General features: G+C 42.2%; 1 protein-coding gene across 1 annotated transcript in view; it reads right to left on the reverse strand.

Annotated features, from left to right (window-relative positions):
* Window positions 1-1,180: 1,180 nt before the first annotated feature.
* Window positions 1,181-18,679, reverse strand: part of LOC129200935 (ATPase family AAA domain-containing protein 2-like) — a gene marked incomplete at its 5' end in the record, with an annotated part of 61,882 nt that continues 44,383 nt past the window's right edge. Inside the window, 13 exons of the mRNA XM_054812189.1 lie at window positions 1,181-1,223; window positions 2,751-2,785; window positions 4,285-4,413; window positions 6,757-6,899; window positions 9,172-9,312; window positions 9,410-9,532; window positions 9,885-10,044; window positions 10,933-11,129; window positions 11,276-11,411; window positions 12,667-12,852; window positions 14,458-14,634; window positions 16,996-17,279; window positions 17,709-17,799. Coding sequence (XP_054668164.1) covers window positions 1,181-1,223; window positions 2,751-2,785; window positions 4,285-4,413; window positions 6,757-6,899; window positions 9,172-9,312; window positions 9,410-9,532; window positions 9,885-10,044; window positions 10,933-11,129; window positions 11,276-11,411; window positions 12,667-12,852; window positions 14,458-14,634; window positions 16,996-17,279; window positions 17,709-17,799 — 1,845 coding nt within the window. The remainder of the gene's footprint in view (window positions 1,224-2,750; window positions 2,786-4,284; window positions 4,414-6,756; window positions 6,900-9,171; window positions 9,313-9,409; window positions 9,533-9,884; window positions 10,045-10,932; window positions 11,130-11,275; window positions 11,412-12,666; window positions 12,853-14,457; window positions 14,635-16,995; window positions 17,280-17,708; window positions 17,800-18,679) is intronic.

Genomic DNA, 18,679 nt, shown 5'->3' on the forward strand with positions numbered 1-18,679 from the left:
CGTCCCCGCCGGGAGAGCGCCTGGCCGGTTTCCCGGGGGCAAGCGCGGGCGTGGGGGGAGCACGCCTGACGGCGCCGCTCCGCCTCGCCCCCTCAGCCCGCGCCCGCCTGCCGCCCTCCCGCCTGCCGCCTTCGCTCACGACCGCGCCGCCATCTTGCGTCTCACAAACTACTGCACTTCTTCTGGGGCGGGGGGTGAGCCGGGAACTCCCGACGCCGCCGCCCGCAGCGCCCACTCGCATCCTCCCGGCGCGTCGCTGCCCCGGGGCGGGTGCGCGGGGAGGCCGGGCAGCGGCGGCCGGTGCCTCAGCCTCCCTGGCAGGGAGCGGGGGCCGAGCCGCTCCGCCACCCCGCCCGTCAGGCGGCGGACACCAGCCAGAGGGCGGCCCGGCCCCGCCGAGGCAGCGGGGGGCTACCCCAGCGCCGCAGCGCCTCAGCCCGGGGGGCCACCGGCGGCTCGTCGTCCTCCGGTCGGGCGAGGTGCCGGCGCGAAGCGGCTGCGGCAGGGAGGCACGGGGATGACAGGCCGGGAGTTCCCAGGTGGCAGCGGCGCCCTCGCAGCCCGCTCCTCTGCCGCCAAACCTCGGCTCCGCGTAGAGCCTCCCGCCGAGCACCCAGGCGGGTTTTAAGGACGGCGTCGTCTCCAGCCCCGTGAAGGCTTTTTCTCCGACGCCAGCCCCGAGTTTCCCTCGGGCGTCCCGAGCTGTCGCTGGGGGAGGACATTGCCGCAGGGTCCAGATCCCCAAACCAGGGACGAGCGACAAAGTAACGGCTCTGAGGAAAAAAACCTCACCATCTCCCCCCACCCCCGCCGCCCTTTTTTTTTTTTTTTGTTTAGTTAGAGAATTTGGAGAAAGGAGACCCTTCACTACATACCTAGATACTTAAGTATTTAGTTTTAACTCCCAGGGCATACTTCTCAGAAATGCTGTGTTTCTACATTCTGTTTCTTTCATCCCTGTTTGCCATTTTGGTTCAGACACTAAAACACGATTTGTTTCCCTGAGAGAGAAAATGAAGATGTGGCTTGTGGGAACCGTTAAAGAGTTACCAGTTGGTCATGGAAGACCCAAGATTTACGCAATTATAATTAAAAAACCAAAGCCCCTGTAGAGGTACAGTATCCTGTCCAGACTAGTGACAGGAAGGAGTTTGAGCAAAGCTTTGAAGAGCGAAAGTTTTCATCCCAGGATTGTTTCTGGGTCTTTGTTTCCACAGTCACTCCTGTTCAGTTTTCCCAACAGTTACCTGGGGAGCACGGCTAACAAACTGCTCCCACAGTCCCATCAAAAATCAGTGACAGCAGCCAAGGTTAATGAAGAATAACCTTAATTCCTTTATTATATTTCCAATGTAGTATGCATTCATGTGTAAATTTCCAACATATTTGTTCTTCCCCCTGGGCTTGCCTTCACTGTGAACCAATACACCAAGAGTAGGAGTAAGCTGCTCACAGACAAATCTTAAAGTCTTAAGACTCATGCTGGTTTTTAAGAGTAAGGTTGTTAATGATCAAAATTATACTGTGATTAATAAAATAGAGAAGACAAAAAACCCCCCAAAAGGTGATTTCATTTGTTATTGATACCCATACAAACAATACAGCTAAAAGAAAAAATTCTGCATAGTACGCAAATGTTTGGACAAAGACTAGAAAGAAACAAAAAAAGAAAACTGAAACATAGGTAAGAACCCAAACACACACAGAAGGATTGCACAGTTTGGCGTTCAGTATCACCAGACCTTGTGTACGTGAGGTGATGGAACAAAACAGCAATGTATGGTGCCACATCTTTTATCGCAACCAATAGAAAATGTTATTGTCATAAGATAGGCAAAGTTTTTTCAAAAACAGTAACTGTCAGATTAACTGAGAGAAATTTTCTCTGCTGGTTTGAAGATGCATACATCTTCACAATGGGGTATTGCTTTGCTTTGACTTAAATATTTTTATCACCAACAATGTATTCACTTTTATGTACTAAACAGATAAAATTTTCTCCAGGTAACTAGAAAACTATTTACAATTTAATTCAGCTACAAGCCACCTAACCTGCAACTAACAATTGACATTCAAATGCTATTCTCCAGTATCAAGAAGATTGTCATTATTACGAGCAAGACTAAACTTTACCTTAGAAAGTTAACAGTAGTAAATTTTGCTTTGTTTCAAGTTAGGTTTTTTGGACAGGCAAAAATATGCCATAGCAAAAGTTCTTAAGTGTGTGGAGTGTTTCTCCTACATACTTTCTTTAGGTTGTTAGTTCTGTGAAAGCCCCTTGAGGTGCTATCACACAATTAAAAAAGTGCACCTCTCAACTGCATTGAGAGGTTTCTAAAGGATTTACTTTTCATGTACCAAAATGAGACTTGGTTTAAAACCTTTATGTAATATGCGATGGACTCTACAGCACCACAGACTAGTTCAGAACAACGTATTCCCACAAGTTGGAAAACGATGAGAAAAAGTTTATCCTTTTCTGTTAAAGAGAGCTACTGCAGTTATCTGGGAGATGTTCGGGTCTGCAGCGTTCCAAAGGCAATCACAGCAGTATGTCACATAAAATATATATAGGACGAAAATATCAAATAAAAGCAGTTAAAGGACTTTATTAGAGCTTTCTTAACAAATTTAAAAATGTATTTGTTTAACATCTGTAGAAGTAATCTTTATTGAATTAATTATGCGCAGATAACAACATGCAGTGAAAAGAAAACATTAGACGAGAAGCATGTGGAAATCAACACCGAGCATAACTGAAGGCTGCAATTTCTTTCTTCATTTCCTAATAAGAAAAAAAGACAAACTAGCAGTCAGCATGAACAAAAGCTTAAGAACCCTGTTTATTTCTTCATAAAAAATAACAAAGGATCTGTACACACATACCACTGGTAGTAAGATTTAGCAAATACATGCGCTAGCACCACCGTAACATCTTTCTATACCCACTGGCTTCAAACACATGCTTATGTGTCCCAAATAGACTACAGAGACTGCGTGGTTCTGTACCAAGAGACTATGGAACTGTATCGACAGCGGTTCCAACAGTTAGAAAGAGGAGACAGTTCCTGAAAAGGCACAACTAAAAGCTGGAAACATTATTTTCTGCACTCGGAATATTTACTTGTTAAAGTCTTATCTCTTCATACAGTAGAGCTTGCTCCTGACTGACCTCCAGTGTCACTCTGAAGAGGAGAATTTTTCTTTGTTAAAGCTAAAGGTAGAAGTAGCAAACAAAGAAATCAAGTCTCAACTTTCAATGCTTCAAGCCACAAAACCTCACAAGCCCCAAGATAACATTAATAAATGCCTTCTCATGCTAAACAACATCATTATACTAGATGAGAGATGGGCCCATTTTTCAGGAACGGCCTCCCTGAATCCAAATAATCCTCCCTGTTGCACAATCAGAACAGAACATCGGTTCTAACTCCTTCTCTGATGTGGAAGAAGAGATCCAGATGACCCGAGCTGAAGAGAAGAGGCTTCCTCTTTTTTAAGGCAGGCTGAGAGGCATAAAGAATTTTCTCTATTCTCAGTCACAAGCATCTCAAAGACAAAGGGAATCAAGGATCTTGAATCTGAAAACTGACTATCCAACCTATCTCAATCGACTCAATGCTGGGAATGCCTGACTGGGACCACGGGCATCTCCGGAAGAGTTCTGACAACTCAGAAATCCTCTCTTAGCGGAAAAGAACAGAGAATTTGACTCATTAACATGAAACCGTCAGAGGCAGAAATCTCCTCATGTGTCAAATTAAAGATGCTCGAGCCATGCTTGTTAAAAAGAGATTATGGTGAGACCAGAGAAAAGTCTCAAACTCTTGTTAGGTTTCATACCTAATTTCTTTTCAGGAAGGGAAGGACTACTCTATGAAGTGTTACCGTGTCTGACTGCCTGTAAGGGGAGAAAGAGGAAGCAACAGACTGGGGAAAGCACCCTCCTTATGTAGCCCCCCCAGCCCTAAAAAGGGTCTGGAGAAGGACTATTGACAGACTGAGGTTAACTGCTTTGAGAGGGCTGTGTGGGTGGACCCATTGTCTTCCAGTTCAAGCCATTTCCTGCTGAAACTGCCAACGATTATGCCAAATACAACAATGGTTTTGCAATATGGATAAACCTCTTCCAGACTGAAATGAAAAAGCCTCGTAACACAGGCAACTAAGCAGTAAAGAGTAATGCTAAGGAAGCGTGATGTCCAGAGTGCACACGTACACATGCCTAAGACACACATGCATAACAGTGATAGAAAGTGCTGTAGGAAAAAAAAAAAAAATTACCTTCACTAATTCAGTTTTGTCATAATCTTCCCGATGTTGGTATATGGACTGACTCAGAACAGCGTATAGTTTTTCCATGCAAAATATACTGAACTTTTTAGTTACTGCCGTGACATAACGCAACAGTTGCTGAAGAAAAAAAAAAAAAGGAAACTACAAGTTTGGAATAGCGCAAGATCCTTTGAATAGGCTCTTCATGTTTTCAGAAGCTAAACAATAACAATACAACACAAACGACATCCTACTTTCTTATTTTATGAAACATGAGTGACACTTCAGAGAACAGACGAAACATCTCACAAGATTTAACTGAAGAAAAGGAGTTACTTTTTCATACTTCGGGAAAAAGGAAAGCTTAAATTTGAGACAGTATTTTATTAGTCATCAATCTATCACATCAACAATCCTAACTGCGAATCAACTGCTTCCAGAACAGCAGGGAATGACACAATCCACTTTGTGGTAGAGTTGCTGCCACAGCAAAGCCACTGTTCCATTTTATTAGAGAAACTGTTGCTGCAATGCAGGGCACTGTAAAATGGATCTTTGGAAGCCAGGCTACAAATCTTGTGGATCCAGCTGTGCCAGCTGGAAACAGAAGCAGCCTTGGGTGCTCACCTTTACCCATTAGCTGAACATGTAGTGTGCCTACAGCTCTGCTGGCAGAACACACTGCTCAAACGTCTGAAGCAGCACAGGGAGCAAAGTTACCTCAGTTGGCTCCTGCCTTTAAACTGACGAGTGGATAAACTAGCAGAGTGACTCTGCCTGTAGCAAATTACCAATCTCGCACACAGTCCTTTCTGTTACCAAAGATGCGAATGCAATCATCTCTGGGAAAACGACAGTGACAAACTAGCGGCAGCACCTTCTTCCACTGCTGGGGCTATTCAGTGCCTGTGTGTTGTGTGAGGCTGTGCAGATGTAGCTTAAGAGAGCAGCCATACCAAAGGAAAGTATTACTGCCTCACAACTGCCTGTCGTCAAACTCTGCCTCCCTCAGATCAACTAGCACAAAAGCTGAGTATTCCCCTCAACTTCATGCTACACAACCCGCAGATAAAACGCACAAAACCCACGCAGCGTGCTTTCAGCTGCTGCAAACAGAAAAGGCAGGATGCGACAGAGGTGTATGGTCACCATCCCGTGTGAAACGATTTCTAATTGCTGCCACATAGATGACTGCATGCGTTTCTACATGTTCATAAAGCTCTAGGCCTATTACCAAGCAAATAAACGAACAAAAACCCCCAAACAAAACCAAGCAGCTACATTTTGGAGGTTCACCTAGCTTATTCACTGCAGGTGAATCCTAAAGAGGCTCTCTGGTACGAGCAGCTAGTTCCAATGGCATCCATGTTGATGAAACAAATTTTCCAAAAGATGCGTTTCATGACTGTAGCTCTCATAGCTGAAACATATCTAAGGGCTCTACTGTACCATTTCCACAGTGGGCAGTAACTTTGGAGCACACACTATTAGCACCCTGACTCTCTGAAAAACCTGTGTGGCTTCTCTACACACAGAAGCAGACATGAACAACACCAACCCCCCCCCCCCCGCCCCCGCAATCTGCTTCCTTAGGAAGCCAGCTTTAAAAAGTTGGTTTCACCTCCACAAATTAGGTCACAGCTTAAAAATGTGACAGAAATTGTGTTGGCAAGCCCCTGCACCGCATGGGATTCCTATCTGGTCCCATTCTCCCCACACAGGGGAAACAGCCGTGTAATACTCCCTCTCTCGTCAGGGCAGGTAAAGAGCAGGCCTCCTCTGCTTTGGCCAACCTCCAGGACTCCAACCTAGCAATTTTCCTAACTTCCTCACTGCAATATCCCCTGAAGATGAGGCCCTTGTTCTACCCTCTGCAATTCACGCAAAGGAATCTCCTTTACCCCCTGCAGCTAGGCCATTTTTAACCCTTTCCCCAACTGTAGCCTAGGATAGCGGCTTCTACGAGGGACTGGAAAACCCTTATAACACTGTAACTGTATGAATGTAAAATTCTCACACTGGATTTTGAAAGAATTTCAGAAAAGTAGGTATCAGTATTTTATCCTTGATGAGCTTTATGTCAACCTAACTTCAGGTTTCGAGTCATCGCTGCTAGAAATAAAGGTTCTTTTCAGGTTCCTAATAACTGAAAACATGCAAACCCCAAAACCAAACCCCCAAATCCATCATAACAACTGTTAAGACATTAGGAACCAACAGTACTAGCAGGCTGCTAGTGGGCTATTTTCAAATTCAACAAGCCCTTTTAAATTAAAGATGAGGAAGAGAACCAAAATCAAGAACAGCAGCCTACACCAGCTGCGGCCACACAGCAGTCATAGTCCATTACAGGTTGAATTATTTCACAAGCTTTATATCCTTCCCATAAATTGTTTTAATTGGCATTGGTTAACTGACTTAATTCACACGTAGCAAGGCAACGTCCTATTTCAGTATTAACAAAATTGAAATTAGACTTACTTTGAGCTCATAGTAATCCACAATCACTGGCTGTGTGAGAATTTCCATGGCTTTATCGGCACACGTCACCTGTTGCTCTTCTGCCTGAGAATGTCTCCCACGAGTCGTACGGCGTACCCACGAATCTGGAACGACACAAGTTTCTTAAAGTCAGCATTTCTGTTTATCTGGAACACAGTGTCGGCGAAGTATCCTGTACCTGGAATACAGTCGCTTTCTGCGATGACAGAGACAGGATTTCTACCATTTTTTCACTGAGAAATGCTTGACTTTCACTTACTTGCTGGCAAAAGTCACTGCTCCGTAACAATTAGACACAAAAAAAAGCACTAGAGGAAAAAGGCAGGGTAAAACCAGGAAAAAAAATAGAGTCACATTGCCATTAACAGCACTGCTCGGTAACACTCCAAAATAACTAAGGTTAAGGAAACACATCTTCCATTGCAAACATTAGGACGTAAGTCTTGTATTCTGCAGGGGACTCTGGGCCCATGCCGCTTGAAGTACAGCTTTTTAACTTACGCTGCTCAGGACTGGGACGATACTCATACAATAAAAGAAGGTCAACGATCGTTTTGCAATTAGGTACCATTTGAAAAACAAACTGCAGAATCAAGAAACCAGCAGCTGCAGAAACACACGACTTTGGCTTGCGTAACTAGAGGGGCAGCATCCTTATGCAAGAAACGCTGTGTGCTGATTTTGGAGAGACACTGCAGAAATAACAGAACTAAAGAAGGCTAAAACCTAACAAATAGTGTAATCCTCAGGAAGAAGAACCACCTAAATAACCTGTTTGACCTTTCACTTACCATTTGAATCTCCGTCTTCAGAACTTTCTGCTGTTTGGTGATCTGGCATTTTGCTCTCCTCTCTTAGGCCTGAATGTTCAGGAAGCATGATACTCTTCTCAGAAGCAGATTTAGGCACAAGAACTCTCTCTCTCTCATTTTCTGTCCCAGATGTATTTTCATTCCCATTTTTCTGTCGCTCCTGAAGTACATTTTCATTTTCTTCCATAAAAGAATCCTGTGTGGACTCAACTTCAGCGTGATCCATGTTAGAAAACCCTTCTTCTGGAGTCTCTTCATCACTCTCAACTTCAGTTTGGTCTTCGGGAACTTTATTCTCTTTATTGAACTGGAAATTCCTCCTCTTTGTTGCGATACTTGAAGACCCTTTGTTCTTTCTGCGTTTTCTTTTTGACACATCTACAAAGAGGTATCAGAAAAAGTAATCCAAAACATTACCAAACCCAGTTCTTCCTTCAAAATCCAGCATCCTCATCTTACTTGACTTAACAAGGAAAAGGATCAAAGGAGCTCAAGTACTATCATCTGTCTCCCTACGTATGTCTCGAGAAAGACTTGCAAGTTAACGAGGTCAATTTGCAATTAGATTTTAAAAAGCCAGCTACAGAATTTCATTCACAAAACCATCAGCAGCTTCAAGATTTTATGAGCAGAAAATTCTTCCTTCAGATAAGAAGTATCACTGCAAAGGAAGGTTATTAGGTGAAGTTGCTTACTGTCTTACTACGTGAACTAATACAGATAAACCACAGAAGAGTGTTTGGAGATGAGCCCTTCTTCCAATCTATTATGAAGCTGTAAACTTCAAAAGCCTAACCGCACGTTGGGCAGCATTAAAGATGCAATTTTAAGGGAATATTTGCTGGAGAAAAAAATTGTCCGTAAAGACTTACACCTCATATGCTTTCTGATGCAGTTAACCTTGTTTAAAACAAACTTTGCACTTTTGCCTTCCAGAAAAACCCACCGTTCCTTGTATTCACGGAGTACAGCACGAAGCACGTGGGTGAAGTCAATGGCAAAATTCCCAGTCATGCCAGTGAGACCAGGAAACTTCACACCACGTCATGCGTTTTAACTGAACGAGATCCAAGTCCCTTTGTTCTTTCATGTCCTCTTCACAGGAAAAGTGAGGAAATAAGGATCTCTCCCTATCTAGTATTATTGCTTCCCCAATTTTTCCCCTTTCCCCCTTCGGCTGGAAATCACAGTAAGAGGTGGCACAGAGTTCAACGTTTGAGGGCAGAGAAGGGAAAAATACTGTTTCGTATAACTAAAAACTAGTTGAGTATTCAGAAACTGCCATGGACAACATTTTTGCCTCCGAGAGGTAGCAACTTAGGAGCCATTAAATGTCGGTTGGGCCATCAGGGCCAGTGTCTTTCAATGTAAACCAACCACTGCACTTGAACTTCAGAACCATATTGAATGAACAACCTCTGGATTTATCTCACATTTTGAAACAAATTAAAAAACGTAACGCCTCTGGCATGAAGAACCAGGCATCAGAGAAACCTGTTATGTCACAAGAACAGAGAAGGTATCGGTGACTTTAGCACCTTCTCCAAGGAAGTCTGAATAAAATGCAACTTACTGTTAGAGCGGGGTGTACTGGCATCTACAGGTGCTGCTGCTATCTTCATTTTTTCATTACACTTTGGGTCTGTTTTCATACACCCAGGAACGGAGTTCTGCTTTGGCATTACACGGTAGTAAGACGGAGCATACTTTGAAGAGCTACAACCTTGCAATAAAGAACAGATAGCAAAGAATTGTGTCTTGCGTTGTTGGTTACAAATCCTGAGACAAGCCTTAAGATCCTTCGTATCAGTAAAACATACCTCTTTTCTTACGAGATTCTTGAATTTCTTCACAGCGTTGTTCAAAGTCTTCATCTATTTCTTCCCTCACTATGGCATACGCAGTATCTCTCAAAGTACAAGCTCTGTGCCTAATGAGACGATCTGCAATGTTACAGTCAGACCTGAGTATTTTCTAACAGCCAACAAAATCCTTTGATTACTTGGAAAGATTTTGCTCTTTTCATAGGTAGGTTCTGAAAAGTCCTCTCAGTGAATATTTTCAGCGTAACAAGATAAAAGTTAATTATTAAAGCAAAAGCACTAGTTACTGATCAACGCTTCTATCACAATTGCATGCCCAAGTAGTTTAATGCTACAACATTTACTTCCTGGCAAGAAATGCTCTCTGTTGATGTTTAAAATGATCTGATCCCAGGTCTACTGTCCACAGATGACATTTATCAATTTATACCTTTCAAATTGTTCCAAATTAGGGATAAAAACACATCCTCACCTCCAGGATCTTTATCTGGGTTGTACTCTAAAGCATTGCTACAGATTAGATCGATGTCTCTTAAAAAGTCTCCTGCAGTTAGGTACTGGTGCAAGTCAATCTTAGAGAGAATTGCCGAAAGGTCCGTGGGCTGTTTAATAACTGCGTCATAATCAGGTACCTACAAATGAAATGTATGTGCTCAGAGATTTAACACAGTATCTACCAAAATTAATTCTTTTAATAAAGTCAAATAAAGGACTTAAAACTCCCAAATATTTATGGCACCTCCAAAGATGTGGAAATTAACCAGTTAGGTTCTTGAAAACAGAAGGGCTATTTCAACTGGCTTTGAAGAGACAGGCCTGAAGAGGGGAAAAAAAGCAGCAGGGAGGTCAGAAGCACGTGCGGGGCAGAGAAGGGAAGAGACACCCAGGCTTACTCAATGAATTAAATGAGAGAGAGAGACATAAGAAGCGTATGGGTGGAAGAAGAAACCACACAGCCCTTATGGTTGATCTTGTACTGAGGAGCCCCAGCTGAAACAGAGACCAGACTCAACCTTTATTTTAAAAACTGCTGCTTCTACTTCTGTTCTTACAGAAACTATTGACAGTCAGTCAAAGAGCTTTAGGCTTTATTAAAACAGTCCTATAGATGCTGTTTATAAAGAAAGAGACCTCTGCTCTTTTCACTGCTGTAACATGCCTACACATCGAGGCCTTTTCCTGAGCAAACTGTGTTGGCATTTGGTCTGACTGGCAGTTGGAGTAGATGGTCATCGTAGGGCCCTTCCAACTGAAATATTCTGAAGTTCTAAAAGACATTTTAGAAGGAACCTGGGGCTTTCACTGATTACTTAAAGAACAGACATTTGACAGCCTCAAGGAGTCAGCAAAGTAAAAGCAAAATTCATTGCTTGCTTGCTTGCTGAAAAATTGGAATAGTACAGTCCTAAAAACAAAGACAAACCTTCATATAAAGAGCACACAGACACTGAGAAATACACACGCAGACAAATTATGAACAGAGACAGATAAAATGGTATTACAGATCAACACTAACTTACCTGCTCTGGGTCAACAGGCTTTGTAAATGCTCTGAAACGTCTGTCAATGGCAAGTCTATGAGTCACATCCCTTAAGAAAATCCTAAGTTCACGCAACGTGTCCTCCTCCTGCTCCTCCAGTTGGTTGATTTCTTCCTCAGTCAGCTGTTGAGGCTTAGGCGGTGGTGCTACAGGCAGCACTTCCAATGGCCGCCACGCTTAATTGAATCAGAAACTTTCAGTCAATTTACGGTACTCAAATACAAGCGTATGACAAATTATCGCTAGAAAATTACCGCCAAAGCAAATAGTGTATAGCTATTAACTTACAGTTAGCAAAGTTTTATAAGTAGAATAGCCTCACCTGCACTGTTTTTTGATGCAGGAGCTTTAGCAGCTTGATTTACAATTAAGTCCTCAAAAAACATTCTTCTTTCTTCCTCATTAGGCAACTGGATTTTGAAAACTTCTTCATAATCATCAATAAACAATTCTTTTATCTAAAGCATGAGGAGAACAGATATTTCAGATATAAGGCCACACAAATTCATACTCTAGTCCAAAAAGATGAGTACCTTTCAAAATTAAACCGAATAATCACCTGAGTAAGACAAACTGTGAGAAGCTATCTGCTTGTCCTTAAAACTCTAGATTTTCCTAGTTAGCACGGCAGATTAAAATATCTTCTCTAAGGAACACCTCTAGATTTAAAGCTCAGTGAAGGGACCGTGTGATACACTGATCAAGTGGGGACATTCACCACCTCCAGGACTGCTTATTTTCTATTTACCTGCCTTGCTGGTTTCAATCTCTATGGCATCCAGAGAGGGAACAGGCAGGGTTCAGCAGACAAATGCGGGCTTTTTGGTAAGGTGTTTGGGGGGTTTTTTTTGTTAAATTAATTTCAGTGAGGTGTCTGAGGCTGTATACTTCCAGGTTTTACTCCGTTTTTCAGTCTCTACTACCAAAAGTTATGGAGGGAATTTCAATACTTATTTTAGAAGGACTTCATTAACAGTATTAAAACTCCTCTAGAAAGTTAAGCCCTTTCAAAGCAGTTGATGACAAACACATCTAGGTAAGCCCCCCGCAGTAACTGAGACAAAATAATCAGGGCAGCATATTCACATTTTGAATATCCTCCTTTAATGCACACTCTCAGATGTCTAGGAAGCTAAGCATGTACTCTTACTGAATTTTGTTAAGGAATACCACTAAAAATCCATTTCCAAGTTACTGAAACAGAAGTTGGAACTCGGCTTTCTCATTTGTAAAGCTTTCACTTACATGAACAAAGACATTGAAATTTTTATTAAAGAATTTAAAGATGAAATTCCGTTCCATCCTTACAGTGTGACCACCGTACTTTTTCAGTAAAAATATCTTTCAATTTCAGTACAAATGTTTTCAGTAAAAATATTTTTTTCCCATTTCCATTTCAAGCACCATATATTCTTGACTAAGTACATACCTAACCATCCTGAAGTCACTGGATTTATTGTCTGAAGTAAATGGATACATCTGTCTAACAAGCATGAGTGTGTGAGAAGGGGGAAAAAGTTGGGTCAAAGTCAATCTCTTTACTCAGAAAACACTTTAGACAAACGCTTCCGGCATTGTGTTGTCTAAGCAAATTTTAAGAGACCTGGGTAGGGTGCCTGAGTAATAACAGTATGCATTTGCTTAAGTACTCCAATGCTTAAAGGATTTATAGCTGAACAAGAAATTGAATAAAAAAAGTAACGACAGAAATACCTCTGTTGGGAGATCTGCGTGACACACATCAGATGTTGCAAGCAGCAAAACTGGAGCAAATGCTGGAATGTTCTGCAGTAGTGTTGTAAAAGTAGCTTTCAGTGTAGCTCCAACAGCCTCCCACCACAAATGGATATGTGGGATATAAATGATACTCGGCGCTGTTCTTTGAGCTTCTCGCATCAACTGGTGAAATGAAAGCTTGGATAAGAAAACTAAACCCTGTGGAATAGGCTAATAAATAACTACGTATCAGTCAAACTATCTGACGAAGTGGGAGTACATGAAGCCAAAACACAAAACCAAACCAACAAAAGAACAACTCCTTCACAATAAGGTAAAACGTTTACTTTGACTCAAATATAGACATTGCTACGCAGACAGACCTGAAGCTCTACCTGATTTCAAAACTACTTAGGTGTAAGGGAACTCCTAAAGCGCCTCACAACTTAGCTGGTGTAGTGGTGTGCCTGAAAACACAAGACTAACCCTTCTTCAAGATGTATTAGTCTGGGTAAGTCACTACACGACTGCAACTACACGACCGACTACACCATCTTCAATTCAGAGCGGGCACATAGCCAAGTCAGTCTGGAGCACAGTCTGAACAAACAAAGACAGACCTAGGTGAAAAGATGGGGGCTGATGCTGTAAGAGAAGCCTGGTTACAATTCAAAATTTCAAGTATGTTTTATAAGAGGTGACCAGTCTTCAGCCTGCCTGAACAGCTAAATCACGCACAGCCTCTCATTACCAAAGGATCCATCAGACCCGATTACACGCTTTGGATGGCCGCAAGCCGTTGCCTACAGATGGTACCTCGATCGCAGAAGAGAGCGTGCACCTACTGCGTGAGGGAAGTGGCAACAGCCCTTTCACGTGACAAATTTCTCCGTGGACCCTTTCAGATTATTAAGATTCAGGGCGTTCCTGCCACAAAATGGGAAGCGCACGTGGTGTGTCTGGGCAGTGACTAGACACGGTAGCTATACGACCGCAGAAGCAACCGTAACGTAACAAAAAAGGAATTGTGCCTCTTCTGTGACAAATGAGTATCCAGTCCTGTAGTGTGTCTGTCCTTACTTGTCCAGCTCTCAAATGCTGCTGCCTAAAGGTCAAGATATTTTAATACAGTGATGCCAAACAACAAAATGGCTTTCCTGCCTAAAAGTAAAAAGGAAAACAGCACTACACCTGCTTATATTTAATTTTCACAGTTAAGAAAAACATACCAGTGTACAAATGTAAGTGTTCCATGAATTTTAATGCTTTTACTGCATATACTACAGCAGTGGAAGCTGTATATTTATACACACACACGCGCGCGCGTACATATGTAAAAAAAAGAAACACTTCTTTTCCCCAAAACCTTGATTGCCTTTTTATTATATTTAATAAAAAAGCCTACAAAAAGTGCGTGACCTGCAGTCAGGCTGATGCAGAGCCACCTACTGGGAGCAGAGTCTCGTAAGCAGCAATGAAAACAACTTTCTGGATCCCACCGAAATGGGCAGGATTTCTTGCGATAAAGAGGGATTTATTAGCAGCACCTCCCAGCTTCCCAAGCTGCTAGCAAATTCCTCACGGTTTAATTTGGAATAGAAAATACGGCCATGTACAACATCCTCACTCGGGATTATATGATCTAAAAAGAAACGTGCATTTTCGGACAGAAGTAAACCTAACAGCACGTTCAAACCAGGCCACCTCTATTAACAATGAATTTTGCTTATTTTACTAGTTTATATACAGTTCATGAAGCCTATGAGATTAAAAAGAAAAAAAAGATACCCGTGCACATGTTTCTTCCGGTGATGTGGCGGTAACAAACAAAGCAGGTAGGTCTAGCGTATAAACTGGAAACTTTTCCAGGGCATGTATTACCGCAGGTGCCAAATGAGAAGCTTGCCCACATCCTGGCTCTCCAACTAGTAAGAACCGTGGCCTGCAAGATGTTGGCTGGTAATAAGCATTTCTAGAACAATTAGAAGATAGTAAGTTTCAAAATGAAGTGATGACTAGGCACACAGATGTTAAAGGTTTTTTCCTAACCTCTTTTTTTTGGTAAATACTCTCCATGTTCCAGTAAATAATAAGCTGGTCTGTGATCAGGAAGACTATCAAAGCTCATTTTCTTACAACCTTGTACCATAGCTCCCCAAAGAAATCCTGCCAATCCCCAGCATCTCTGCTATTCGTTTGGCTGGCTTAAGTAATGGCTCTTAAATCACACACGGGGACTTGTCCAGCTAAATACACACACGACAACTGGTCAGTAACCTGATATGGAGGAGAAATACAACTCGCTCTCGCTCTCTCTCTCAACACACACCAATCTGGATCTGTACACCCCAATTTTCAGTAGGTCTTGAGTTTAAGTAACTACGAGATCTCTACATCTGTCAAGTTCAGCTGAAATTTGGCCGTAGTTACTGGAGACAGCGGGAAGGAAGGAGCAGAACAACGTTTCTAGGAAAAAATTAAGGTGGGCGCTGAAACGCATTAGCTGTATCTGAAGTACGCAATTGGATTAGTTAAATTACAGCAGTACGCTACATACGTACAAGATTGTATTCAGTCATTCTAATTGTTTCATTGTTGAATTGTGTATTAATTTCCTAGTAATCTTGCTTTCCTAGCATGAAACACATTTGTGAAGAGCGTTTGTTTTTTCCAGCACAATACCACTGTACCTTTACTGGCTGAAGTCAAAGGTCTTAGAGACCTAACCAAACTCAGCTGGTCACATTTTCTGGACAGCATAGCGATAGAAACGGAGAAAAATAACTGACCCAACAGTGATGGCAACAATCTTATTTTTTCAACTGTTGGCTTATACAACTTCCACATTAAAATGTCACAAGCTTAATATCAACATTTACCTGCTAAAATTGAGGAATTTTTCCTTTTCTCTACTGGGTATTTGATGAGTTGGCTTATCTTCAAAGATTGATGGCGATTCCTCATCACTGTCAACTGCATAATTTCTTAAAACATGATTTACACTGTCTGAAAGACAAGAGAGGTTTGTTAACTTTCCTGAATACTCCATATCTCACTCTCGCATTAACACAGCTTCAAATCAGTGCTGGAAATCCCTTTTCTTCTATTTCTTCATTTGAGGGCACACGCCGAATGCTGTTTTCTGAAGAGTTCGTCCTACCACAGACCTAAGGAGACTGCACAAGTCTCTACAAAGCTGTCCTAAAGTGCTTGGGAGGTGGTTTGGTTTTTTTCTCCTTAGAAGAAAGATGATTAGGAACAACTTTGGTGGTTCCGAGACACCTGAAAAACCCAACAAGGCCACTTCTTTCTGGGGCAGGTTCCCGCACTGGAAGCGAGGGAATTAAGCGAGTGCGATGGCCACAAACTTCCATTTGTGTAGGACTAGTGAGTCAGAATATACAGACCAACACACCTGCTAAGTAAGGCTCCTCACAGATCACCGAATGAGTAGATAATGGAAGGCAGACAACAGAGAAGGGATGCAATTACCAATCCCCTAGCCTCTCTGCTTTTGTTTTGTTGGTGGATTTCTGCCTCTGTTTTACCAATGCTAACCTATCTCCTGGCTCTACTGGGAGTCATCCTGGTAGGACAGTCTCCAGAGATTAGCATAACTAACTATTAACAGATTTCCATTAATCAAGAGTGGAGTGAGTTTATCAATTTCTTTGCTCTCACCAACTGACAGAGTAAACCTGATCAGGGCTGATGCAGTCAGGGGTGTGAGCTCACGTATGCTAAGCCAAGTCCCAAAGTACACACTACTAAACCATTCTCATCTCCTGTACAAGTGTACAGTGTGATCCACAAACATTTAAGTTAAGAGACTATGGCTAAAAAAAAATCACGATAGCTAAAACAGTATTTAGCTTAAACCGCTTATGCTTGCATTGTGGTCCTGACATTCTTCAGACAGGAATTAGAAGCATTCATGTAAAAATACCTTTTTCCCCTCTATTTAAATATTTTGAAAGAGGTGCCTCATACTTTAAACCTCAGATCCATCTCTACAAATGACAAATATGATGTTAGCTACTGTCAGAAACAGGGTGCTGTAGTAGAGAACGCATAGTTCTCTACGGCCTATTGTGAGTCATTCACAGCTCCCATCCAGCACTTCAGTTTAGAATCCAGACTAAAACCTATCCACGATGTTCCTGAAATAAAAGCATGCACATGCATATTCTGAAATTCTACTGTCATTATGGCCAAGAGGTTTGTGTATGTTGATTGCACAAATGAGAATTTTTTGCTTTGACAGAATTTTAAAGTAGTGACTGTTATTGTTATACCTGGCTGTTGGTCCTTCTGTAGTGCAAACTCTGCGTGGGGAAATACTCTCTGCAAGGCTTGTAAAATTCTTGCTAATGTGTTTTCAAGCAGTGGTTTTGAAACAGATGATAGCGCTCGCCCAGGTGAAGCCACAGCCCTCTGTGAAGCTGGAACAGTCTTCTGCATAGCCATGACAAAATCCTTTGCTGTTATTTTGATAGAAGCAACATCTAACTGCAGTTTCTCGCTACTTTTGTATAGCTGAGGATAGCGGCGGCGCAAAGCACAGAGGGCAGCTTCAGCACATAAGGATTTAATATCAGCACCACAGCACCCTAACAAAGAAAACAAGAATCAAAGGTTACATCAGTCTCAGGCAACACAGAAGTCAAGGCCAAGGTTCCCCAAGCGCAACACTGAAAGACTTTGTATGCGGCCAAAAATTAACAGTTTAAGAGAGAATGTAAAGAGTTACTGCACTGCAGAGAAGTTTTGTTACGTGGCTCGCAGCCTGATATCCTGCGCTTATTAAGCAGCCCCCTAATCAAAACTTTGCTCCCAGGGAAGATGCCCAAAACCCATTCAACGTTCTGAGAGACAGAAAGAAAATTAAAAGAAAAGAAGCATCTAACTTTCTTTGCTCCCACGGCGTGCCAGCCGCCTCACTCTGCAGCAAGGTGCAAGAGCTCGAGTACTGCCTGCTACAAGCTCAGATTCCTTCGGACTCAGTCCCATGCAGTAACTCACTGTATTTTCAAACTTACCAACACATTTTTCAGCTAGCTCTTCAAGAAACATGTCCGATGGCTTTGGGGTCCAATCTCGTGTGTGAATCTTGAAAATCTCTTTTCTAGCCTGGAAATAAAATGGTCGCATTTTAGTTTGTCCAAAGTTTTCTCTTCAAAATCCCCGAAACAACACAAAACCCCCCACACCCTCACATTAATACAAATACTTGGTTTATCTGCTAAACTTTTAAGTATTTTACAGTTCGATTAATACGCTCTCTGCTTTTGCAGAGTAATTGCTACAATTACTACAAAGACGAACAATAATTATGACTCAAACTACTGTCACTGATCCAGAAAATGTCAAACGTTGCCTATCTTCATCTCCGATCTTAGCAAGATCTTTTATTTAAGTATTCCCTGGTACACAGTTTAATTACGGCAGATTTCTAGAATTCTTCCACAGTAGGGAATCATATAGTGTATGTGTTTCACGGCACCTCCTCTCCTGTTCCTGAAAGGAGATAAAAACTGGAGACAAATGTTTCTGTTAAAGATGCTGTTTAGTGCACTTTTACTAGCCTTCAACCATAGCCAAATTAAAACACACAAGACCAGGGTTCCACACTATCTTCCTCCCCATATTTTTTGGTTGCTATACACCTACTTTTTCATTGCTTAGCTATCGCCATTGAACTAGAAGCTTCCCAAGCCCCACACCTGTCCAGCGTACCTCGCATCTTTGTCCAATAAGAAGTTACCAGTAAGAATGTCAGCTCCCAAAATACTTCCCTCCCAGGATACGCAGCCTGGGAACGATCCAGCACAGGTACATCCACTATCCATTCGTAAACCAAGAACTGAGAGCAAGACCACTTCAGGATGAAAGTGTCTAAGTGGATTAAGTCAGTCAGCAAACATGGACAGATTTGGGAATGGAAAAAAATTCAATCGCTCCAGCACCAGCCTTGAGAAAAGTTTTTGTTTGCAAAAAGGAATTCTTGTGC

This window comes from Grus americana, unplaced genomic scaffold (assembly GCF_028858705.1).
Source record: "Grus americana isolate bGruAme1 unplaced genomic scaffold, bGruAme1.mat scaffold_69, whole genome shotgun sequence".
NCBI lineage: Eukaryota > Metazoa > Chordata > Aves > Gruiformes > Gruidae > Grus > Grus americana.